This window comes from Lithobates pipiens, unplaced genomic scaffold, assembly GCF_037356315.1.
Source record: "Lithobates pipiens isolate NorthernLeopardFrog02 unplaced genomic scaffold, aLitPip1_a1.2 Scaffold_3, whole genome shotgun sequence".
NCBI lineage: Eukaryota > Metazoa > Chordata > Amphibia > Anura > Ranidae > Lithobates > Lithobates pipiens.
The window spans coordinates 230,475,363-230,501,614 of NW_027507790.1; the positions used below are offsets into that span (position 1 = coordinate 230,475,363).

The 26,252-nt window shown below is 44.8% G+C and overlaps 2 protein-coding genes across 2 annotated transcripts in view; both read left to right on the forward strand.

Annotated features, from left to right (window-relative positions):
- RAD1 (RAD1 checkpoint DNA exonuclease) lies at positions 1 to 17,999 on the forward strand. Its single transcript, XM_077462876.1, has 6 exons — positions 1 to 130; positions 6,883 to 7,091; positions 7,172 to 7,280; positions 11,552 to 11,810; positions 12,500 to 12,598; positions 16,146 to 17,999. Exons 2-6 carry the CDS (start codon positions 6,897 to 6,899, stop codon positions 16,327 to 16,329), a joined length of 846 nt encoding a protein of 281 aa, XP_077319002.1. The 5' UTR covers positions 1 to 130; positions 6,883 to 6,896; the 3' UTR covers positions 16,330 to 17,999.
- A 4,402-nt stretch (positions 18,000 to 22,401) lies between these two features.
- BRIX1 (biogenesis of ribosomes BRX1) overlaps positions 22,402 to 26,252 on the forward strand; it is a 28,711-nt gene continuing 24,860 nt past the window's right edge. Inside the window, exons 1-2 of the mRNA XM_077462878.1 lie at positions 22,402 to 22,578; positions 24,912 to 25,023. Coding sequence (XP_077319004.1) covers positions 22,417 to 22,578; positions 24,912 to 25,023 — 274 coding nt within the window. The 5' untranslated portion in view covers positions 22,402 to 22,416. The remainder of the gene's footprint in view (positions 22,579 to 24,911; positions 25,024 to 26,252) is intronic.

Genomic DNA, 26,252 nt, shown 5'->3' on the forward strand with positions numbered 1-26,252 from the left:
AGAAACATGGCGGCTCCGCCATTTTACAATAAAGAAACGCAGACGTGTTTTATTTCAAGTTGTCAGTCTCTTGTAAAATAAAGTAGAGGGACTGGTGGTGCGGACTGCATGGCGGGTGTCCGTTGATGAGGTAGGTGGGGGGGATGGTGATAGAATGTACACATTGGGGGCACTCAGCATCTCTGCCCATGGGGGGGGGGGGTCTTCTAATAAAGAGACCCGATCTACAGACTACGTCATAGCCCTCTCCACTGCCCATGCTGGCCCAGCTCCTCCCCCCCCCTCTTTACATGTCATAGTCCTCTCCACTGTCCATACTGGCCCAACTCCCCCCCCCCCCCCCCTTACATGTCATAGTGCTCACTACTCCACGCTGGCCCATCTCCTCCCCCCTCATGTCATAGTGCTCTCCTCACCAGTGAGTGTAATAACTGTCTGTGCTGGCCCAGCTCCACTCACTCTATTTATCCCGTTACTATTATCAGAGTGAAAATGAAAGAAAATCCCAAAGTTTGGGTTGTCTTTAGAGCAGGAATAGAGGTGAAATCTTCCAATCAGGACAGCAGTTCTGGTGACAACCGGGGATCCCCTCACTTGGGAGGCATGGGATGTGGGCGTTCCTGGGAAAACCTTCCTGCGGCTCTCCAGCGTCTTTCAGATCATTTCTTGGACGATCCGGCAGAAACAATAAAACCTGACGGTGCGGGGCGGCTGCTCCCGGAGGTGATCAAAGTCTATGTGCTCTATGATCACCTCTATGGCCTTGGAGGACAGGAGGGACCTCATAGTGTCACTTCTGGTCCAGGCTGGAAGTATTTTTTTATTTATTTTTTACAGCAAAAGATCAAAAAAAAATGTTTTTTGATCTTTTGCTGTAAAAAAAATAAAAATCAAGGTAAAGAAAAGATTTGGGGTCTTGTTGACCCCAGATCTCTATATAAAGAGGACCTGTCACCCTTATTTCTATTACAAGAGATGTTTATATTCCTTGTAATAGGAATAAAAGTGATCAAAATATAAACAAAGGGACAGTGTAAAAAAAAAGAAAGAAAGTAAAATATAAAAAAATAAAATGAAAGCATCGCCGTACTTCCATGCTCACGTACAGAAGTGAATGTAAGTCGCCCACACGTATGTAAATGGTATTCGCACCACACATGTGAGGTATCACTGAGAGCATTGGAGTGAGAGCAATAATTCTAGCACTAGACCTCTGTAACTCTAAACTGATATCCTCTAAAAGGACAGAGAAATATACGTTTTTTTTTAACTTTAATGCAAGGAATGCTTTTAAATGGATGCAAACCGGATTATGTAAATTTGAGCTGGGCACATCTATCTGCAGTGTTTTCTTAGCTCTCGTCAAAGCCCTAAGTCCTGTGGCTTTCTCCTGCTCCGTTCTTCTGTTATCAGCCTGATAACTTCTGACAAGTTCTCTGACAACCAAGATAAAACCAGCCTGAATTTTGTGTCGGTGCGGGTGCTATAAATAGATTAGCAGAGAGCTGCTCTACTCACAGCACAGATCTGAAAGTCTCTGTCTGTGTGGAGAGGGGGTGTGTACCTTTCCTCCAATCAGTTGTCTCCCAATGTAGTCCAATACTACACTGCTACTGCTGAATGAGGAAGGGAAAAATCTGTAATGCGATCTGAACTTTCTAAACAGTATATGAAGATGAAGACAGCAGATATACAAGTAAAACTTATGTAGGGAGATTTGTTTCATCTCTGTGTATTATCTGAGGCTGTTCACTTGACTGGTAATAGGAGAAGGTTTACATCCACTTTTTAAGGTAAAAAGCGTTTTTAGCTTTAGTATCATGTTAAACCCGATGTGCATTTTTCATGTGTTCCCGGGAACATGTATGAAACATCTGCTTCATGTAGCTGTGAATGAAGACTAAAAGGGTCAGTACACCGGAGGACTGGGGAGGATCAGTGATCAGAATACACAACATTCATACACACTTGGGCAGCCAATGTGCCCACGAGTGGATGTGATCTGATATGTCATTGGATCAAAGTTACAATCTACAGAGCCAATCACAGTGACTCTGTACCTTTCGAACGCTGTGAACCAATCACAGCCATCACAAGTGTAAACACTAGTAGTGTCTGCAATTATTCAGCACTCCCCTTCCTGTGTTGTGAATCGGCGCAGGGCTGGTTTTTACACCACAAAAATAAACTGCAGATCCGTTCCAGGTGAGTTTGTGGATGTGCGTTTTCAACATGTTTTTGATGCTTTTCAGTGCGTTTTTAACATGTTCTTGATGCGTTTTTGAATGTATACCAGCTGTGTTTTTTTCTTAATTTTCCTGTTTCCCCCCCCCCCCCCCCCCCACTGTACTAGGGTACCATGCATTTTTGATACACTCCAGTGCATTTCAGTTTTTTTTTATGCGTTTTACTGCGATACAATACAGTCCAGTGCAGGAAAAATGCAGCATGTTCTGTTTTTTTTTTTCTGGAACTGGAAAGCCCTGGAAGTGTCCGCACTGGTGTGAACTATGCCATTGGAAAACATGTAACTCACTTTCCATGTGTTTTTGATGCAGAAAAAAAACACACTGGACGGTATGTGGTGTGAACTGGCCCTTAGGAGCGCTTCACACCAAAAAAAATGCAATCCAGCTCCGTTGCAGATGTGTTTTTTGTATGTGCGTTTGTAACGTGCTCTGGTGTTTGTTTATTTTTTGATGCGTTTCCAATGCATTCCAGATGCTTTTTTTCCAGTTTTGTTCTGCTCTGTACTGGGGTCTGGTGCATTTTTGATACATTCCAGTGCATACCGGTGCGTTTTTAATGTGTTTTGCTGCGTTCCAGGACAGTTCAGTGCAGGAAAAATGCAGCATGTTCTACTTTTTTTTTTTTTTGGCAAATGGAAAGCTGACTGCACTGGTGTGAACTATGCCAGTGGAAACCATATAATCTACTTTACATGCGTTTTTGATGCAGAAAAAAATGGACTGCATGTGGTGTGAACTGGCCCTTAATGTTTACACAGCAGGACCCAAGGTTACAGCATAAAAATGCACTCCAGATCCATTCTGGATTAGTTTCTGCATGCGCGTTTTTAGCTTGTTCTGGTGTGTTTTAGATGCATTTCTAGATGCTTTCTTATTCTTTTTTTCAGTTTTTTTTCACTGTACTGGGGTCCTGTGCGTTTTTGATGCGTTTTTTATACCTTTTACCACGCTCCAGTACAATCCAGTGCACTGGTTTCCAGTTCCATTTTTTTTTCTTCAACTGGAAAGCCCTGGAACTGACTGCACTGGTGTGAACTATGCCTTTGGAAACCATGTAACTCACTTTCCAATGCATTTTTGATGCAGGAAAAAAAAATGCACTGGACCGCATGTGGTGTAAACAGGCCCCAAGTGATTGTAATCCAAAAGAAAAAAAAAAGATACTGTTCCTTTAACCACTTGCCACCCGCCCTATAGGCAAATGACAACTGCAAAGTGGTTTCAAAATCCTGACCAGACGTCATAGGACGTCCGCAGAATTTTGAGCCGCCGGTGGCGCGCATCGCAGCGATCGTTGTTTCGGGGTGTCAGTCTGACCCCCCACAACTATGATCTCGGTAAAGAGTCTCCGACAGAGACTCTTTACCACGTGATCACCAATCACGGCTGCTCACAGTGTAAATAGGAAGAGCCGGTGATTGGCTTTTCCTCACTCGCGTCTGTCAGACACGAGTAGAGGAGAGCCGATCGGCTGCTCCTCCGACAGGGGGGGTCTGTGCTGATCGATTATTCCCCCCCCCCCCCCCCCCGAGGATGCCCACACTGGACCACCAGGGACACCACCAAACCACCAGGGATGCCCAGCACCAGGTATGCCACCCTAGACCACCAGGGATGCCAGTCAGTGCCCACAATGGATGCCAATCAGTGCCCACAATGGGCATCACTGATTGGCATGCATTATTGTTTGGCACTGATTGGCATCCATCAGTACAAAACAATACAACACAATGCCACCTATCAGTGCCCATCTGTGCCGCCTATCCATGCCCATTCATGCCGCCTATCCATGCCAATCTGTGCCAGCTATCAGTGCCAATTTGTGCCACCTATCAGTGTCCATCAGTGCCGCCTATCAGTGCCACATATCAGTGCCATTTCATTGGTGCCACCTCATCAGTGCCGCCTTATCAGTGCCCGTCAGTGCCCATTAGTGAAGGAGAAAACTTACTTATTTACAAAGTTTTGAAACTGAAACAAAAAAAAAAACATATTTTTTTTCAAAATTTTCGGTCTTTTTGTATTTGTTTAGCAAAAAATAAAAACTGCAGAGGTGATCAAATACCACCGAAATAAAGCTCTATTTGTGGGGAAAAGATGATAAAAATGTCATTTGGGTACAGTGTAGCATGACCGCGCAATTGTCATTCAAAGTGTGACATCGCTCAAAATTGGTCTGGGCAGGAAGATGTTTAAGTGCCTGGTATTGAGGTGGTTAAGGCATGATCTACATGATGACAGTGATGATGACAGTGCTTGTGCTGTGTAATTTGTCCCTTTCTGTGTTCCCAAGTCTCCCTGTGTGTGCTGACCACTGTAATCATGGCTGTTGTTCCATGATGCCGTGGTCAGTTTACGTGCCTCTGTCACCCCGCTCTCTGCTGTTAGTCTCTCCCCCTCCCTCCCTGCCTGTCGTTGTGAGAGCGGCTCTCCTCCCTGCCCCTCCCACCGCTATTCTGCTGCAATATGCAGTAATAATACTTGTATTATGCAGTCATTAACTACAGAGTATGTGTTTTTTTTTTTTTCTAAATGATAGTGCTAAATACCCTTTTTCATACTGCCGCTGTGCGGTCACGTGACTTCCCTCAGCTGGGCGACGTCACAGGGGAATCCCAGCCCCTCCCACTTCTCTCCATAGATCAGGAAGGAGATTGGAGGGGATCATGTGACCACACAGCTGTGGTGTGATAAAAGGTATTTAGCCTTTTCATTAAAAAAAAAAAACACACACACACACACACACACACACACACTGTAGTTAATAACTGTATAAACCAGAGGGGATACCAACACTTTAAAGCGGCATGCCACCCACATTTTTCACTCCTCACCATGCAGTACTAATGTGCATCCTTAAAATTAATTGGCAATTTATTCTTGTTTTTCTGTACACTTACCTGGTTTATGCCTATATCCTTTAGCGACTGCGTACGTCATTTCCGGTTTTGCATTGCCTCCTGGGAGATCTTAGCCAGCTTGGCATGGCACTGCTCCCGTAACATTTAACATTGGCATCTATGGAAATTCTTGGTCAGCTTGTCATGGCACGGCTCCAGTAACATTTAACATTGACGCCTATGGAAAATCTTGGTCGGCTTGACGTGGCAAGCTGACCAAGATTGCACTGTGCTGCTCAAGCGCTCCATCGGCAGGTGCATGCTGGGTAGCCAGCATGCAAAGAATCCAGGAAGAAGGACACTGTGGCTTCCAATGGCCGCGCTGTGCAGGAACTTCACAAAGTAAGAAAACAATGCTGCACAAATAGAAACGTGGGCATAGTTTACAGCATACCTTTGTTGCATTGCACGAGGCATGAGTATTCTAAGGGTATTTTTTATCTTAAAAGTCATATTTCGTCTGGAACTCCGCTTTAAGGTGAGAGTTGTTAAAATGCCACTGACCACCAGTATTTTTTGGAGTTTTTTTTTGGTGGGGGGGGGGGATTTCCCAACAGTGGTATTATCTTTTTAACGACTTGCTTACTGGCCACTCAAACCCCCCTCCTGCCCAGACCAATTTTCAGCTTTCAGCGCTGATGCACTTTGAATGACAATTGCGTGGTCATACAACACTGTACCCAAATTAAATTTTAATTATTTTTTTCCCCCTAAATAGAGCTTTCTTTTGGTGGTATTTAATCACAGCTGGGATTTTTATTTTTTGTTAAACAAACAAAAAAAGATGGAAAATTTTGGAGAAAAAAAAATCATGTTTAATAGTTTGTTATAAAATTTTGCAAACAGGTAATTTTTCTGCTTCATTGATATGTGCTGATGAGGCGGCACTGATAGGCTGCACTGATGGGCACTAATAGGCACAGTTAAGGCGGCACTGATAGGCACAGAAAAGGTGGCACTAATGGGCACAGATAAGTCAGTACTGATGGCCACTAATAAGATGGCACTGATGGGCCCTGATGGGTGGCACTGATAGGTATGACTGATAGATGGCACCGATGGGCACTGATAGATGGTACTGGTAGGTGACACTGGGCACTGATGTGCAGCACTGTCCAGGCACTGATTGTGGGCACTGACAGGTGGCACTGTGAGCACTGACAGGTGGCACTGTAGGCACTGACAGGTGGGCACTGGTAGGCAGCACTTTTAGGAGGCACAGGTGGGCACTGAGGATCTGAGCACATCACTGCCGGCTGTGTTCACATCACGTGATCAGCTATCATTGGCTGACAGCTGATCACGTGGTAAGGGGTCGGGATCGACCCCTTAGTCTGATCTGTGATACAGCGAGTCTCATAGACTCGCTGATCACAGAGAGCGCCATGCCTGCCCTTCAGGGGCCGCGCAGGCCGCTCGTGCACAGGATGACGTCAATAGACGTAGTCCCGGCAATGCAGGGCCGTGCTGTAGCCGTCATTTGGCTATAGCGTGGATCCCTAAAGGTAAAGAAATGGAAAGTGAATGTAAGCAATCCGCTTATACAGTACAAACATAAATAAATACATACCATCAAGAAAATTTAGCTCTATCTGTCTCCAAAAAATTGGGTGCAGTGTTACATAACTGAGTAATTGTCAGTCAAACTATCACACCACGGAAGATGGCCTGGTAATGAGGTTGTGTATACAGACTGGTACTCAAGTGTTTAAAATGATGTCTCTTTGCAATAGCGTCATTCCTCACCATGGCCTTCCTGTCGCAGTCGGAAGCGGAGGACGACCAGTACGTATTTACCTGCAGCCTTGACAACGCCCGCAACTTGTCCAACATCCTGAAGGCCATTAACTTCAAGGACCACGCCGCTTGTTTTGCCACCAGCAACGGACTTAAATTCACAGTGGAAAATGCCAAATGTCTCCAAGCCAACGCCTTCATTCAGGTGGGGGATGCGTCCAGCATCAGCGATCTCTGCTTCCTTCTTACTTTGTATTCACCTCACGGTGGCGTCTCTCTTTACAGGCCGGGATCTTTCAAGAATTCAGCATTCAAGAGGAATCTGTGATCTTCCGAATTAATCTCACCGTCCTTCTGGATTGCTTGACCATATTTGGTGCAAGTGCCGTGCCAGGTATTGGGGGAGGGGACTATGAGGGGGGTTGTAGTACACTGGGATAAATGGGAGGAAAACCAATAAACATTAATTCGCTGATCTCCCCTGCCTAGTAAGAACCCTGAACCCATAAAATGTCACTTCTGGCTTCTGCTGTCACTTTCCCTGATCTCCGTGGCCAGGGAGGAGGCTAATGCAGTGTGATCTGCAGTCCATTAGCTTTAATGTAAGGCAGGTGGGACCCCTGATTTCCCAATAAAGAGAACCTGTCATGCCAATATGGTTTGTGACCTCAAGTTCAAGTGCACTTGGATTATGCAGCAGGACAATCATCCAAAACACACCAGAAAGTCCACCTCTGAAAGGCTGAAAACAAAATGAAGCTTTTGGAGTGACCTAGTCAAAGTCCAGACTTAAAGAGGAGTTCAGCCTGGGGGAAAAAATAATTAAATATCAGCAGCTCCTAATACTGTAGCTGCTGACTTTTAATATAAAGACACTTACCTGTCCAGGGATCCTGCGATGTCAGCACCCCGAGCCGATTTATCAATCGGCTTCGGGTGCAGGAGCCAGCATTGCAAGTAAGGGAAACCGGCAGTGACGTTTCCTACTGCGCATGCACGAGTCATGTTGTGCTTTCTGAATGGTCCCGTCGTCTTTTGGGACATGTGTGTTTCCCAGAAGACAGCGAGGGGAGGAGGAGGGTCCAGAAATGCTCAGAGATCTCTGCGGCAATCTTACCCGGAAGTGGTAGCTGGTACCTGGCAAAACCAGCTACCCCCCCCCCCCCCCCCCCCCCTCCAAAGTGGAAAATGTGGCAGTGGAGGGGGGGGCTGCGAACAAGCAAAGCTTTCCCTTTTGGATGGAGCTCCGATTAAGATTCCGTGGCATGACCTTAACCCCCTCCCTTCCACCGTATTGTCAAGTGACAGGCGGGCGGCAGTGACGGCTCTCTCGTTCTGGGATGGCATCATATGACATCCCATTCTCACCCCGCTTGTGTTCTCCCGGGGACGTGTGATACAGCAATCAGTGGCGCACTCTGTCCCTGAGAAACCACACATCACCGATCCTGGTAAAGAGCCAATGAGAAGGCTCTTTACCCATGTGATCAGCTGTGTCAAATCATAGCTGATCACATGTAAACAAGGAAATGCTGGTTATCAGCAATCCTCTCCTCACTCACACTGACAGCGTGTGAGGAAAGGAGAGACAATCAGTGGCATTTCCTCACAGAGGAGATCTCCACAGATAATCAGTGCCAGCCCATCAGTGCTCTTCAGTGCCATCTCACCAGTGTTGCATATTAGTGCCCATCAGTGCTTCATATTAGTGCCTCCTCATTATTGCCACCTCATCAGTGCCCTTCAGTGAAGGAGAAAATGTACTTATTTACAAAATGTTATAACAGAAACTAAGAAGAAAGTTTTTGTTTTTTTCCCCACAATTTACGTTTGTTTCGCCTTTTTTAGCAAAAACTTAAAAAACCCAGTGGTGATTAAATGCCACCAAAAGAAAGCTCTATCTGTCTCAAAAAATTATAAAAAGATTGCTTGGGTACAGTGTTGCATGGCCGCGCAATTGTCATTCCAAGTGCGACAGCGCTGAATGTTGAAAATTGGCCTGGGCAGAAAGGGAGTAAAAGGCAAGTAGTTAAATAGGCCGTTCATGCCGGAAAACCCTCCAATGTGGCTGAATTAAAACATTTCTGCAAAGCAGAGTGGGACAAAATTCCTCCACAGCGATGTGAAAGACTCATTGCCAGTTATCCCAAATGCTTGATTGCAGTTGTTGCCGCCAAGGGTGGCACAGCCAGGTATTAGGTTTAGGGGACAATAACTTTTTTTTGTACATAGGGAAGGTTTGGACAGCTTTTTTCTCTTAAAAAATGAAATCATTTTTTAACCACTTGACAACTGGGCACTTAAACCCCCCTCGTGACCAGACCAATTTTCAGCTTTCAGTGCTCTCACACTTTGAATGACAATTACTCAGTCATGTAATACTGTACCCAAATGAATTTTGTGTCTTTTTTTTCCCACAAATAGAGATTTTTTTTGGTGGTATTTGATCACCTCTGCGGTTTTTAATTTTGAAAAAAAAATCATTTTTCTTTGTTTCTGTGATAAAATTTTGCAAATTATTAATTTTTCTTCATAAATTTTGGCCACAATTTATACTGTGACATATCTTTGGTAAAAATAACCCAAATTAGTGGATATTATTTGGTGTTTGTGAAAGTAATGCCCCGTACACACGTTCCGATTATCGGACCACAAAAGTCGCTTTCGGACAGATCGTTCGATAATCTGATCGTTAGTACGCAGCTTTCGACAGCCGATCACGACAGTCCGTCCAACTAAATCCGAAGGAACAAACAGGAAAACTTTGGTCGGATGACAGCCCATCGTACCACAGTCGTGTAGTCAGTACAGTATGCGTCCGATAAAAGTCATTAGACAAACACCACGCATGATCGGAAACATGAAAATAAACCAGAAGGACACACAGGTCACACGTTTTTGACATCATTTAAAATACGTAGCTACGCACGACGGAAGATTTTTCCAGAATCGTACGACAAAAGTCTTACACACATTTTGCACTGTTGTATTCAATCTTAGTTGTATACAACAAAATGTGAACGATCGGTCTTACGATAATCGGAACGTGTGTACGGGGCATTAGAGAGTCTACAAGCTGTGGTGCAAATCATACAAAATTGATCACACCTGATGTACTGGTTACTTATCTAATTTCTTGAGACCCGAACAAGCCAGGAAAGTACAAATACCCCCCAAATGACCCCTTTTTTGAAAGTAGACATTCCAAAGTATTTAGAAAGAGGCATGGTGAAGTTTTTGATGTAATTTGTAATTTTTTTCCCACAATTCTTTGCAAAATGAAGATTTTTTTTTTTTTTAACAAAATTGTCATTGTAATAGGTTATTTCTCTCACATGGCATGTGTATACCACAAATTACACCCCAAAATAAATTCTGCTACTCCTCCTGAGTATTACAATACCATGTGTGGGACTTTTCCAGAGCCTGGCCATACAGAGAGGCCCAACATGCAGGGAACACCATCACGTGTTCTAGGAGCATAAATTACACATCTAACTTGACTACCTATTACACTTTTGAAGGCCCTTGGAGCACCAAGACAATGACACGTGACACTGATGACAGATGGCACTTATACATGGCACTAATATGTGGCACTGATGACAGATGGCACTGATACGTGGCATTGATGACAGATGGCACTAATATGTGGCACTGATGACATGTGGCACTAATGTGACTCTGATGACAGATGGCACTTATACGTGGCACTGGGGACAGGTGGCAGTGGAGACAGGTGGCAGTGACATTGTGGGCACTTTATTTTCCGTGTTTTTTTTTTCTACTCATGGCCGCTGCAGCCGTTCATCTCTCCCTCCTCACATGCTGCCTCTGTGTGAGGAGGGAAAGCCGGAGATGAGAGATGATCTCATATGTTTACATATGAGATCATCTCTCATTAGACATGCCGATCGCGCTGTAAACGGCCGCTGTGATTGGCCATTTTTAGCGATCTGTGACTGGCTGTGTCCAAGGGACACTGCCAGCACAGAACTTCCCCGATGCACGCTCGCGGGAGTGCGCATTGCGGAAGTAAACAGGAGGACGTCCAGGGACGGCCTCCCGGCAATTGGCGTCTGCGCTGCAGCCGTCTTTCGGTTATAGTGCGGACACCTAGTGGTTAAAAACTGCATTTTTATTTACTCTTGTTATCTTTTGTAATATTAAAATGTGATTAATGATTCGAATCATTTTAGTGTGGAAAATATGCAAAAAATTTTTTAAAAAATCAGAAAGGGGGCAAATACTTTTTCACAGCACTGTATTGTGTTTATGTGCCCTAAAATTAACTTTAGTGTATTTTGTTAATGAAATGTTGTGTTTGAGCTAATATTGTGTGGTAAAGAAAGAGCTGGAACTACTACCATTTTATTCTCCAGGGTGTCTGCATTCAAAAAATACATAATGCTTTTTAGGGTTTTACGTAATCTTCAGGCCTAAAATGATTTTTTAAATGTGTGCAAGTAATAAAAGAACAGTTCTGGCAACGAGAGCTAAAAGGAACAAATGAGAGGTTTTCATACATCTAACCATTATAGCTCTTCCAGATTAGATGGATTTGCCTTCATTATAGTCAGCAGCTATGGAATACATTGCATGCTTTGGACATGGGTAGTCTTTTTTGTTTTGTTGATTCGTTTTTGCTGTTCTCTCCATTCACAGCCACTCCGACGGCTCTGAAGATGTGTTACAGCGGCTATGGGCACCCCCTCATGCTGTTCCTGGAGGAAGGAGGGGTGATGACCGTGTGTAAAATCAACACTCAGGAACCTGAGGAGACGTTGGACTTTGACTTCTGTAGCACCAATGTGGTCAATAAAATCATTCTGCAGTCCGAGGGGCTGAAAGAGGCGTTCTCCGAGCTGGACATGACCAGTGACTTCCTGCAGATCACAATGTCCCCCACTAAGCCATACTTCAGGTGTGTGTGCCCATAGGGAGGTCCCTTATCTCTGCTTCCTAACCCAAAGGAAAATGTTTTTCTTAAGCTGGCCTTTCATGGATCACAATTCGGTTGATTCAGCAGGCACCGGACAAATTTCAGTCTATATATTGGCTAGCTGGTCTGTCGATTGACTTGTGTACATCCAGCCTGTTGAGGTTTTTCTTGAATGATCAGTGCCACTGGCTATAGCCAGCAACACTAATCATTGTATGCTGCCGGCAGGGAAGGCCTATCACCAGCAGAATACAATAACAATTCCCCCATCCACATCGAACGTGTGTATGGTGGGATTGTTAATTTGTTTTAGGATTACGTAACACCCTCTATTTGAGGTGTTTTGTAGTCCACAGAGATAGCAGAGAACAATACTAACTGATAACAGTTGCGGGGCAGAGAGAACAGGAAGTTATCAGCTGGATCAACAGCAAATTATTATTTGTTTTCTCTAGCACTTGTGAAGCAGATCTGATAATACACTCTCTGCCATTTTTTTAACAGACCAAAGGGGAACAAATAAGGGAAATGTATTGTTAGCGTTTACATACACTTTAAAGTTTAGGTGTAATAAAATGATATAAAGGCTTATATTGGTGTTGTATCCCATTTTTGTGTATTGAAGTATGATCATTATTAATGAAAAGCTTGCTATCATGTCTATAACACAGGTTGTCAACATTTGGCAATGCAGGAAGTGCTCACCTGGACTACCCTAAGGATTCGGATCTGATAGAAGCCTTCCACTGTACAGAGACTCAGACAAACAGGTGAGATGACACGACTTTCAGCATCGCCTTATACTCCATGCGGGGGCCGTCATAATGAGTGCTAACGCTGCCTGGGACGTCTGGCTCCAGAGTTCCCCCGTGCCAGACACATGACCTGAGAACTTCAAGGAAACAAAGGCCAGCTTGTGTGATATGACTGACATGTCCTGGCTGCACTCTCTAAAGGTGACCATACATTTTTCAATAAAAGATCCATTTTCTTTTGTGATCGATCTCTCCCAATCAGAATAATCAATCTATGGTTGACAAACTCAATCAATCTATATGCTGGATTTCAACAGATCGTTAAAGCGGAGGTCCGCCGTTTTTTTTTTTTTTTTCAAAGTCAGCAGCTACAAATACTGCAGCTGCTGACTTTTAAAATGAGCACACTTACCTGTCCCGGGTGCCTGTGATGTTGGCACCCAAAGCTGTTCTATCCCTCGGCTGTCGGGTACTGCCGCCACCATCTTCGGTAAGGGAATCAGCAAGTGAAGCCTAGTGGCTTCACCTCCTGGTTCCCTACTGCGCATGCGTGACTCGTTCTGTGCTATCCCACTGGTCTCTGTTGTCTTCTGGGACCTGTGTGTCTCCCAGAAGACAGCGGAGACAACGTCAGAGAAGGCGCCAGAAGTGGCGTAGATACCCGCAGGTGGCTCGGGTAATCTATGCCCGGAAGTAATGTATTAGACAGGTATCTGCTCCCCCCTGAAAGGTGCCAAATGTGACATCGGAGGGGGGAGGGGGGGACCGGAAAAGCAGAAGTTCCATTTTTGGGTGGAACTCCTCTTTAAGATACAATCAGAATTTCTGATCGTAAATTATCGATCACATCTCGGTTTCCACCATGTAATCTAATAATCTGATCAATTTAAAGTGTAACTCCACTTTTTTAGAGATAAAAAAACATTCCCCTCTGGGTGATCTATGTACATTACAAGGATTTTAACAAACTTTGTTGCAGATTCCTACCTTTTGTTATTCTGAAGAAATCACCTGTGTGTTTATCTGTTCCCCTGTGCTGAGTCTAATGGGAGTGGTTTTATAATTCTCAATCAGCTGTGTATCTGCAGGGCTCTAAAGAGGAAAACTGCAGGGTCTGCATCCCTTTAGCTGTGATTTCCTATTGAAAGTATCTCTCCAAAAATTAAATTTTTTGTTGCAGGGGATGCCTGAAATCTGACTTGTATTTAGTGCAGACTTCTGGGCCAATCACACAAGCAGGAAATGACATTTCTGGGTGGTGTTCTGTATACATTCTGTGTACAGAACACCTCCAGGTAGCCATATTGCTTTGCATTTACAGAAAATTAGAGCAGCTGCAGATTGAAAAGGAAAGGTCATTTTTAATAACATTCAATCACAATATGATTTGTGTCTCAATTTTTCCCCCACGAAGGTGGAGTTACCCTTTGAGTACAGCCATATTTATGAACAGCTGATTCATAAATTTCCGCCCTGATACAATCTGAAACAGGTCTAAAAGAATCAGAAGTGAAGTTATGTTTATTTGGTAGTTTGCAGATTTGATCGTTTTGATTGAATTGTACATTGATCAGATAATAAAATTGAAGTGTGTATTAGCACCATGAGTGGAGGAGCTGAAATTTCAGATTGAATATTGTGTTAGCACAGCACCAGGGGTGTGTATTTTTATTATAAATACACACACAGTATATCATTTCTTTGATTTTATATCGCCATTGACAATTGTATCTGTGCTGCAGAGAAACAAGAACAATCGGCCAGAAAATTATTTTAGGGTAGCTGGTAAAGGAGCCAATCACTGTAATTTAAACCACATGCAGCAGAAAAATACATCTGCAATGTTTTGAGAATATCGCTTTATAAATATACTCCATACACTTTAGTTTTGACCACTTTTGTATGTCAGTACATCTAAAAATGGCGTAGTGGTGGGCAGTTATTTATCTAGTGCTGTTTATAAATGGCACTGCATAAAGCACTGTCAGGTGGCCACTGCACCCATTAAAGGGATTGTAAAGTTAAAATTTTTATTTTTTTAAAATAACAAATATGTTATACTTACCTCCACTGTGCAGCTCGTTTTGCACAGAGTGGCCCCAAACCTGGTCTTCTGGGGTCCCTCTGCGGCTGTCTCGGCTTCCTCCCGCAGGTGCTTCTCACGTTCATGCGAGCTCCCACACATGGTGAGAAGTACCTGCAGGCGCGCTTCCGTGATTCAGCCGGCGGCTATAGCCTCTCGCTGTATCACACGGCCCCGCCCTCCGCGTCAGTGGATGTGATTGACAGCAGCGCGAGCCAATGGCTGCACTGCTTTCCATCCATCCACTCCAGCCAATCAGCGGCCAGGCTGCGTGGTGAAGAGGAAGTCGAGGACGAGCGTGGGACTTTCGAGGGGTGAGGTAAGTAAAACGGGGGGACTGGGGGGGGCGGCACTGTCAGATGTTTTTTCACCTTAATGCATAGAATGCATTAAGGTGAAAAAACATTTACCTTTACAACCCCTTTAATGCCTTTGAACTGAGCCGTCCTTAGACCACTTTGTGCACAGAGCTGATCTGAGCGTCTCTGTGCCTTGGAATTGCTGTGAGTCATCATAGAAAGACCAATCTCAGCAGAGATGTCATTTAAAGTTTGTTCACAAGTGTGAGCCTGCCCTTATCTCTTATAATGGAGGAAAGAGGAACTAATAAATGACTGAATCATCTTCATCCTGTCTCTTTAGTGACCCGTATAATTAATCCTTTAAAACCTTAAAGTGTTTCTATTCCCAAGTTGTTAACTTTTACCTACAGGTAAGCCTATAATAAAGCCTACCTGTAGGTAAGGCATGGACCGGGTGAGATACCGACACCTCGTTCTAAGGTAAGTATTTCATAATGAGCTAGTATGCGCTGCATACTAGCTCATTATGCCCTTGCCTTACAGGTTTTTTTTTTTGTCCTGCGGGTATACAACCGCTTTAATCCTGCATATCTGCATATTAAATCTGTTGTATGCTTCTTTTTTTTTTTACTAAAATAAAAAAGCTGTCATACTGTCCTGCTCTGTGCATGGGTATTGCACAGAGTGGCCCCGAACCTCCTCTTTTGGGGTCTCCTGCTGGCACTTTTGGCTTCTCTTCTCAGTGTACCACCATAGGAAGCCGCTTCCAATGATGGCACATTGGATTTGACTGGCTCCTTCTGCTTTCAGCCAAGCCTGTGAGACAGGGGAGAGAAGACCTGCAGATGAGCACAGCACTGGATCACTACAGGACTTGGGAAAGTATTTTTATGGGGGGGGAACGTTACTGAAAGGTAGAATAGAAGGCAGAAAATAAAGCATGGAGACATGGATGGATGGATGGCTGAGCTTGCTTTGAATAATAAAAATTAATTAAATAACTCTTTTGGTTTATGGTGCTCAGATGCAGTGTTCTGCTTTTTGGTACTTAATACTTTCATAACATGTTGTGCCACTCGTTGTGCCACCAACATACAGTAAGCGGTTCATAGAAATAAGTTGAAGTAACTTGACTCTGGATTACTCTGGACAATGCTCTTTTCATTATCTCTTTCAGATATAAACTCTCCTTACTGAAGCCATCCACCAAAGCTCTGGCCTTGTCATGTAAGGTGTCCATCCGGACCGATAACCGAGGCTTCCTCTCCCTGCAGTACATGGTGAGGAATGAAGACGGACAGATCTGCTTTGTGGAGTATTATTGCTGTCCAGATGAAGACTTGCAGGATGCAGAATCCTAGAGACTTACCTGACTAATTTCCCTTCTGCTGCCTCAGAATATCAGATTGAATTAAAACCGCCCAACCCAGAATCCTTAGTGCTGGGTCTGGTCTGCGTTGGTACACTCCTTGGACTGTTATTCATCTAAATGGCTCCAGTAACAAGAGGCATGGAGGCTGATGTTAGAAACCACAGGGCCCCTCCCTCCAAATGACTACAGTTTACTTTGCTTCAGTTATGAATGAACACAGTGAGCCATCAGTACTGATCACTCATTGTGCTAATTCAGGAAAGGAAGGGGCTGATAAATATGACACAATTACTGAAACCTTCCCCCACTTTTTACCCTGGAGATTCCTACTGTATGCTAGCAGCTGCCAGCAGGAAGGAGAAGAGGGAAGCCGGTAGCACTGGTGGGGGGGTGAAGGGGAAATGTATGGTGCACAGAGAGAGTGATCAATGCAGTACAGTCCTTATCCATGGCCCTCCACACAGGGTCGTGGATAAGGGGGGTACCACCAGCCCTCCTGTATGGGGCACAGCCAGCAGGGTGATTCAGATGTGGGCAGGGAAGGTGGGGGGGGCAGTTACTGGAATTGATCCCTGTATGGCTCTCTCTGCAGCAGTTGAAAGCCAGCACGGGGTCCAAGGAGCAGGTTGAATCAGATGTGGGCAGGGAGGGTGGCGGGCAGTTACTGGAACCGATCCTCTCTATGGCTCTCTGTGCAGCAGTTGAAAGCCAGTGGGACGGAGAGGAAAAGACGCTGGCTTTCAATTGCTGCAGAGAGAGCCATACAGGGATCGGTTTCAATAAATGCCCCCCACCCTCCTTGCCCACATCTGATACACCTTGCGGCCTGAGCCCCGTGCCGGCTTTCAACTGCTGCAGAGAGAGCCATACAGGGATCGGTTCCAATAACTGCCCCCCACCCTCCTTGCCCACATCTGATACACCTTGCTGCCTGGGCCCTGTACAGGAGGACTGATGGTACCAACCTTATCCACGGCCCTGTGTGGAGGACCTGCCCCTTCTGCTACTTAATGGAGTATAATGTGATAGTCGATCTCCTCTCCATGACAGGCCTGATGTATTTCCTTTATTCCTCTTTGTTCTTGGGCTCTAAACATAGATAACGCTTGGCTCAGATTTGGATGTGTGCAAATGGAAGCTGATCCCACTGGTAGCATCTGATTGGCTGCTTGTTATAAAAAGTGGTCACATGATCACACATTATACACATCAATAAAATGACAGATATAAAAGGGTTGGTCCACCCAAAATGTATCTTTGTATCAAAAGTGGATGCTGTTGAGTTGTCACCCATTGGTTCCTTCTATTGCTTGCAAAAGTTTAGAATTTCTTTTTTTTTTTTTTTTAAGTGTAAGTTCACCTTTTCAGAAAAGGTCATGAAAAATTGAATAAGAAGTGTCGTTTGTTGGGGGGGGGGTATTTTTGTATTATTTTTGTATCATTGTGTATCATATTAAGTGTTGGCGAGAATGTTTCTCGGATTTTGTAAAATATGATATAATGAAAAGCAATAAAGAAATGGAAAAAAAAAAAAGAAGTGTCGCTCGTTTCCAGTGCTGTTTATTTTTTTTGTCACAGAATATACAGCTGATACGCTAAATATACATTTATATTTTATTTACTATCTTCAACACAATAAAAAATCTTTTCTGTAGAAAATCTGTGTTTCCGTCTCATCCATGCCTCCGTTTTCTTCTAGTGTCCTAGGAGGATGGACATCTTTTCTCCAGCTCTGCTGTCTTATACTAACCAATTGTTTTCTATCACTATTTTTATTCTTCAATTTTTTTGGTCAGTCAAGGCTTTATGGGGTTAATTCTACTAAAACTGGAGAGTGCAGCAAGAAAACTAAATTTTTTACTTTCTGCTATGAAACAACAAAAAAAAAAAGAAATCGAATTTCTTCATCAATTTAGGCCAATATGTATTCTGCTGCATATGATGCAGTTCTGCTTAGGAACCAATCAGCTTCCACGTTTCTTTTTCTTTTTGGTCAAAGCTTAACCACTTGCTGACCGGCCTCAGCACATAAACTGCAATAGGTCACTTCTACTGCACGAAACGACGTACCTGTACGTAATTTCGTGCAATAGCTAGCAGGGGAGCGTGCATGCTGATTGGCCAGAGGGGGAGCCAATCAGCGGGTCCCGTAGATCGCTCCCCAGAGAGATAGAATGGCGGTCTGCCGATGTAAACAAGGCAGATCGCCGTTCTTTCAGAGATGAACTTAGTGATTTTGTGTTCCTTCTAATCAGGAACCCGGATCTCTGTGTTCAACCAGCAAGCCCATCCCCTACACCAGGGGTGCCCAACCAGTGGCCCACGGAGCCCCCTGATGTGGCCTGCGGCCTCCTGCTCTGGGATAGAATAGAAAGAATACTGTTATTAAAGGTCAGTTTATTACTAAAATCACAGTGTATACCTTGGACCCCTTTCACACGGTCAGTCCGACAGTCCGACCAATTGGACCCTCCATTCACGTCTAAGACCCCTTTCACACCATACCGCCTATAGCGTCGGCGGTGCGGATTTGGGCGCATTTTGGCCGCAAGCGGGATGCTTTTACCCCCGCTAGCGACCAAGAAAGGGTTAAAACCGCCGGCAATACACCACAATAGCAGCGTTTTGCCAGCGGTATTACAGAGCTGCCCCATTGATTTCAATTGGGAGCAGCGGTGGAGGAGCACACCGCTCTTTCACCGCTCCAAAGAAGCTGCTGGCAGGACTTTTCCTGACGTCCTTGGGTGGTGTGTGGTGATTGTAGGGGTTTGTGGTGGGTGGTGAATGTAGGGGGTTCAGTGGAGGGTGGTGAATGTAGGTGGTTCGGTGGTGGTGAATGTAAAGGGGGTCAGTGGTGGGTGATGAATGTAAGGGGTTCGGTGGTGGGCGGTGAATGTAGGGGTCCGGTGGTGAATGTAGGGCTCCGGTGGTGGTTGGTGAATGTAGGGGGTTCAGTGTGGGCTGTGAATGTAGGGGTCCGGTGGTGGTTGGTGAATGTAGGGGGTTCAGTAGTGGGGGGTGAATGTAGGGGTCCCCTGGTGGGCGGTGAATGTAGGGGTCCGGCGGTGGGTGGTGAATGTAGGGGTCCCCTGGTGGGCGGTGAATGTAGGGGTCCGGCGGTGGGTGGTGAATGTAGGGGTCCCCTGGTGGGCGGTGAATGTAGGGGTCCGGCGGTGGGTGGTGAATGTAGGGGTCCCCTGCTGGGCGGCTGTCTGCTGTTCTTGATATTGTCACCTTTTAGGATGGTAAATTGTTATACTAAAATCTCCTGAGTCCTTCAGTATTTTTCTTCATCTGGTAGTTCATAATACTGAGGAATTCACGGCTCTTACTTCTCTATTTCTTCATCAATTTAGGCCATAATAAGTGTACATTGATTGGTTTATGTAAATGGAATGGCATCTACAAACTATGGGATATATATACTCTGGAATTTTATTTTTATTTTTTTATACTAGTAATGGCGTTGATCAGAGACTTATAGCAGAATGTAATATTGCGGTGCAAAATCAGACACTAACTGACACTTTGCAGGAACCATTGACGCTAATACAGTGATTTAAAAAATATGCACTGTCACTGTACTAATGATACTGACTGGGAAGGGGTTAAACATGGAGGGTGATCAAAGGATTAAATGTGTGCCTAGCCAGTGTTTGAGTTTCCTGTGTGAGGTGCTTTTACTAAGGGAAGTGATGGACTTGAGTCCTGAAATCCATCCCTTCCCTCCTGTCAGAACTCTGCCTTGTTTACATAGACAGAGCCTTGTTCTGAGTTTCTGCAGGTGTCGGTGGGCGTGGAGCGCCGGTATTCTGACACAAAGTGTCCGCCTATCAAATAGTGTCCGGGCCGTACTGTGCAGGCGCTTGGCCAGTACGGTGGACAAGGAGAAGCTGAACATCTCCAAAGAAGAACGGCGCCTGAGCACTGAGTCCAGGTTGAAGCCCCACCATCCAAGTCGACATAGGATTGGTCATAGTAAGAGGGCCCCTCTCTTTGCTCGCCGCGCTTCGGGCTCGTCCTCACTTCACTCTGCTATTTTATATTCTAACTCTATGTCCACTTGGATGGTGGGGATTGAACCTGGACTCTTCTTCTTCGGAGATGTTCGGCTTCTCCTTGTCCCCCATACTGTGCAAGCGCAGGGCGGACACTATGTGATGAGGACACTATCTGAACGGACATCGGCATTCGCAGATCAGCTTCTGCTATGAATAATCACAGCAGAAGCAGTGTGTGTGCTCCCCCTGCAGGCGGAAGTGCGGGATCACACACACACGTATATACATAACTGGTGCACAGCTGGCATCTTGTAGCACTGAAAGTACTATGAGGTGGTCAGCCAGTATTTAATACCAAAACCAACAATGTCACATATTGCTGCTTCCTGATCATTAGATGTGGCGGCTGCATTTGTTTTCTTTTCTTAGGCTTCTTTTCCCCTCTGTTTTCACCTGTTGATCTGGCCAATAACACACCTCCTCCTGTATTAGAGTGCCCCCAGTCTGGGCACAGGGGGCACCTTTGGACAGCAGCATTGCCAGCCTGGGGGGGGGGGGGTTGGATGTATTAGCAGATTTACATACACTAACAAATTGAAGCCAAACTCCAGCTCACATTATATAAGCAGCTACAGTAAAAAAAAAATCTTTTTTTGAGATAAATGTTTTACATAAATAAATAAAAGCTGATCATTGTAAGCACCCCCTGTCCTTGGTAAATGGTTTGTTCTTTTGCAAAACAACAGATTCACTAAGCAGATCCCCCAGATAAAATATAAGAAGGAAAGTGTACGCTCACAGACCCACGCACGCGGGGTCCCTACTTATTTTTTTTTATTTTTTTTACAGCTGCTGTACTGGATCAGAATGTGATGTAAGGTATAAGTTATGTCCTCCGGTGCTGCACTTCTATAACTTCTATAGAAGGAAAAAAAACAAATGCAGCCGTCACATGTAAGACTCGCTACACTGCAATGTAATAAGTGATTGCTTTTGGCTTTATTACCCCTTTGAGGTAAAAGCCTTGTCCTCGCTGTGCGAGATCACTGCCCACATTGAAGAATCACCCTCTGAGCTGCACCAGTGTTGCCAACCTCCCATACCATTTTTTTTTGGAAAAAACATGGACATTTACTGACGGAGCACATTTTTTCCCTGACAAAACATGGAAAATTTACTGACGGGGCACATTTTTATTCTTTACACAACATGGAAAATTTACTGACGGGGCACATTTTTATTTTTTACACAACATGGAAAATTTACTGACAGGGCACATTTTTTATTGGCAAACCATGGAAAATGTACTGCCAGAGCACATTTTTTCCCCTGACAAATCATGGGAAATTTACTGACAGGGCACATTTTTTATTGGCAAACCATGGAAAATGTACTGCCAGAGCACATTTTTTCCCCTGACAAATCATGGGAAATTTACTGACAGAGCACATTTTTTACTGGCAAACCATGGAACATTTACTGACAGCGCACATTTTTTAGTGACTATTTGAAAAATGACAGAGCTTCTATTAAAAGCTAAGACAATTAATATCTAAACAGTATAAAAACAATAACAACAATACACAGAAGTCATTTGCCTGGTTTACACTTTATCAGCTCCTAATATTTACAGACAGTTGTATAAATCTGAGATTTACTGACAGTTGGCAACAATGATCCGCACAGAACCTGCAATTAAAAATAAATACGTAAAAAAAAAAGAAAAGTGTTGTATAAAAGGTTTCTCAACCTGAATACCCAGATCAATATACAGTATTGCTGCCTGCCTTCTACGCTTGCTTGCTATAAACATTCTGCACGTGTCCCTCCAGCAGAGGGCGCTATGCTAAGCGTTCTGTGTTTTTTTCTCCAGCAGCCAGCAGATGGCGCTCTGCTAAGCGTTCTGTATGTGTTTTGTCCAGAAGCCGGCAGAGGGCGCTCTGCTAAGCGTTCTGTATGTGTTCTCTCCAGCAGACGGCAGAGGGCGCTCTGCTAAGCGTTCTGTATGTGTTCTCTCCAGTAGCCAGCAGAGGGCGCTCTTGTAACACAGCGCGGCAGTAGCGTGCTCGGTGCGCATGGGCTGTTGGGAACTTCCGGTGGAGAGAAAGATGGCGGCGTACAGGAGGAAACGTGGCTTAAATGCAGAGCTGGCCAAACCGAGCAAAAAGGCGAAATTGGGACCGAGTGAGGAGAATGTAGCGGCGGAGGAGTACAAGGTGCCGGCCCCGGTGTCGGAGGTGAGATTTATAGGAAGGGGATCCCGCAGAGTGACCATCCTGAGCTCTCCACATACATGTCTGTGTGATGAGGGGGATCAGACTGGAAAATTATTATTATACAGGATTTATATCGTGTTAACAGTTTGCTCAGCGCTTTACAACATGAGGGCAGACAGTACAAATATAATACAATACCGGAGGGATCAGAGGGCCCTGAACCTGAGAGCTTACAATCTAATGACTAATGTTCTAGTTACAGGAAAATGACTTCTTGTAAGATAAAAGACAAACAGCCGTATTACTGGGAAAATAAGATTTATTATGGCCATTGAATAGTGCAGAGCATTAGATCTGTGATCAGGGGGTGCAATGCTCTGCCTCCTGCAGACTATTCCTTCAGCCACAGGTCTGTGAGGAGGAACCGACCTTCTGTTCTGGTGGCGGATGGGATTTTTAGTTCTTTTCATTCGCAAACTTTGAATGGAGCCGTGTGGTTCAGGGCTGCAACTAACAATTATTTTCATAATCGATTAGTTGGCCGATTATCACTTTGATCGCTTAATAACCTTAAAAAAAAAAAAATTGCTGGAATGTGCTTTTTTTACATATTTTTTTTGGCCAATTTGTTGTTGGGCAGATTAAAAAACACAAATTGCCACAAAAACGCATTATTACATTGCTTCTCTGCAGCTTCTCCATTGAAGTATATTGAACCAAAAAAAAAACATAATAGCACAATTTTGCGTTACAAAAGAGTCCTGGTCTTTTCCAAATACGCAGCAGCTGAAAAAATCATAGATGTGAACGTGTCCCATAGGAAACCATGTAAATTAACTGTAGTGCGTTTCTGCAAAAAGTACCAAAAGACGCAGAGGTGTGACCCAGGCCTGAGATGTTTAGTAACATAATGGGGATAAAAAAACAAAAATTAGTACAAAAAGAGAAAATAATCCCTACTGTAAGGTGTTTATTTTTTACAGTGGGACAGTGAAAGTAATATTTACAGTAGCGATTTGCTCTTTTTGTACTATAAAGGGCTAATTTTTTTTTTAACCCCCTTGTTACTGGCTGATTGATTATGAAAATGGTAATTGATTAATTTCATAATCTATTGTTTTTGCCCTAATGTGGTTCATATCAGAGCAAAGAGACACCAGTGATTGTGGATGAGCTGGGCATGTATGGACCGCGGCCTGAACCCATGTAGTCCTCACTTCTGTGTGTGTGTGTATGTGTATATATATATATATATATCCACACACCATGTATACTTGTGGGTGCAGGGAATTTCCCAGTCACTGATTGGCCAGTACAGGTGACAGCTTCCTGATGCACTAACACGGGTTCATGTCCCGGTCCAGACATGTCTCTGCTCATTTGACTCCATGTCCCATTTCACACTGAGGCACTTTGCAGGCGCTACAGTGCAAAAAATGGCGCCAGCAAAGCGCCCTGAAACAGCCTCTCCTGTGTCTCCAGTGTGAAAGCCCTGAGGGCCTTCACACTGGAGCGGTGCGCGTGCAGGACAGTCAAAAAAGCCCTGCAAGCCGCATCTTTGGAGCGCTGTAGGAGCGGTGTATTTACCACTCCTAAACCGCCCCTTTCCATTGAAAACAATGGATCATCGCTACAAAGCACCACTGCAGCGGCACTTTGCGTGCAGTTTTAACCCTTTTTCGGCCACTAGCAGGAGTTAAAACCGCCCCGCTAGCGGCCGAATAGTGACGGTAAAGCGCCACTAAATATAGTGCCGCTTTACCGCCAACGCCTGTGACACTCATGTGTGAAAGTAGCCTAAATAACGAGTGTACAATAAAACCTGGTCTGAAAGATGGAGTTGGCTTTTATAGAGGACTCTTGTCCCTACACTATAAAATGTATAATGTAGGGAAGGGATCCTCTATAAAAAGCCAACTCCATCTTTCAGACCAGGTTTTTATTGTACAATCAGTAGGGGGAAATAACAGCCATACTTATCTTTTATTGAACTATTTCTGTGCTGCCTGGGTATCAGTTCCCACACCACTATTTTAAAGGGTAACTACAGGGGTCATGTGACCCAGCCTCACCCTCCAGGAGACCTGTGTGGCCCCCACTGTACACTTAGATAGGAGGGACTGCATATAAAGATTCTGCGGCTATCTATGTCCAGAAGTGGGTGGAAATACCTGTATTATACAGGTATCTGCACGCCCCTCCCCCCTGAAAGGCGCCACTTGTGGGGGGGGGGGGGAGGTTTCCAGTGAGCGGAAGTTCCACTTTAGGGTGGAGCTCAGCTTTAATGAATTTGAATGAGTTGATCCTTTATAAAAATCTAATAGTACATGCATTCTTTTTTTTTTTTTTTTCAGGGCAAATGGAAAAATAAGGAGAGGGTGTTGATATTTTCCTCACGAGGCATCAACTTCCGCACACGACATCTGATGCAAGACCTGAGAAAATTGATGCCACATTCTAAAGCGGGTGAGTGTTTTTGATAGAGGCAGATGGTTTGTTCCACTCTGTTTGCGATTTCCAGCGGTGTCATGACATCATGGATAAAATGATCATCACTCATTAAAGAGGAAGTAAACCCTGATGGGTTTACTTCCTCTTTTTTTCCCTGCAAAGGTAAAGCATAATGGACTACTATGCATCGCATAGTAGCTCATTATGTGTCACTTACCTGACACAGGAGCCAGCGAAGTCGCCGCTGATCCCTGTAGTCAGCCGCATCCATCTTGCTGGTGGCGTCTCGCAGCTCCGACCAATGACAGCGGCGAAGCCGCGATGACGTCACTCCCGCGCATGTGCACGGGAGTCGCGTCTCGCAGCTCCGCCTCTGCCATTCGGCGAAGCCGTGATGACGTCACTCCCGCGCATGCGCACGGGAGTCGACAAATTAGGCAAATCCATTCTTGGATTTGCCGCATTTAGTGCGCCTGCGCGCCGCTGTCTACGGCGCATGCGCCGTAGACAGCGGTGCCCATTTTCGGGCAAATATCTCCTAAACCATATAGGTTTAGGAGATATTGCTTGGACCTACAGGTAAGCCTTAATCTAGGCTTACCTGTAGGTCAAAGTGGTTTGAAGGGGTTTACTTCCTCTTTAAAGGGTATGTCCGCTCAGAAGTGATACATTCTCATGTCAGGGTGACCAGTCCCTTCACTGCCCCGTTGTAGTTCCAGGGCTCTTTAGCTTATGTCATTTTGTTAAAATGAATCGCACTGTGTAGGTCTATCCAGTCCCCGACCGGCTGGCAGTTATACTGCATCACAATGGCTCCCCTGGGCGGGCCGTCATAGCTGTATGTCAGCCCTTTAAGACATTGCAGGGGACGCGCACCCGCAGCATGATGACTGCTGGGCATCTGCGATCGCTCGTGACAGAGCGAGAACTGGGGTCTGTGTGTGTAAACACGCAAATCCCAGTTCTGAGGAGAGGCAGATTGTGTGTTCATACGAAGTATGAACAATGATCTTTCTCCTAGTCAGTCCCATCCCCCCCCTACAGTTAGAACACACAATGAAGGAACACAGTTAACCTCTTGATCGCCCCCTGGTGTTAACCCCTTCCCTGAGAGATTTATAAAGTAATCAGTGCATTTTCTCATATCGTCTTCCAGGACAGCCTTTGAGATATAGGGCTCCTCCCTCCGGGACAGGAAACACGTCAAGCCAATTAAATAAAAGGTGTGGTCCTCCAGGCCCTCC

Excerpts from the sequence above, each read along its gene's own strand:
- RAD1 (XM_077462876.1), top strand. The coding sequence starts at position 6,897 with ATGGCCTTCCTGTCGCAGTCGGAAGCGGAGGACGACCAGTACGTATTT. Across the intron at positions 7,092-7,171 it reads AAGCCAACGCCTTCATTCAG|GCCGGGATCTTTCAAGAATT; the intron begins GTGGGGGATGCG and ends CTCTCTTTACAG. Across the intron at positions 7,281-11,551 it reads TGGTGCAAGTGCCGTGCCAG|CCACTCCGACGGCTCTGAAG; the intron begins GTATTGGGGGAG and ends CTCCATTCACAG.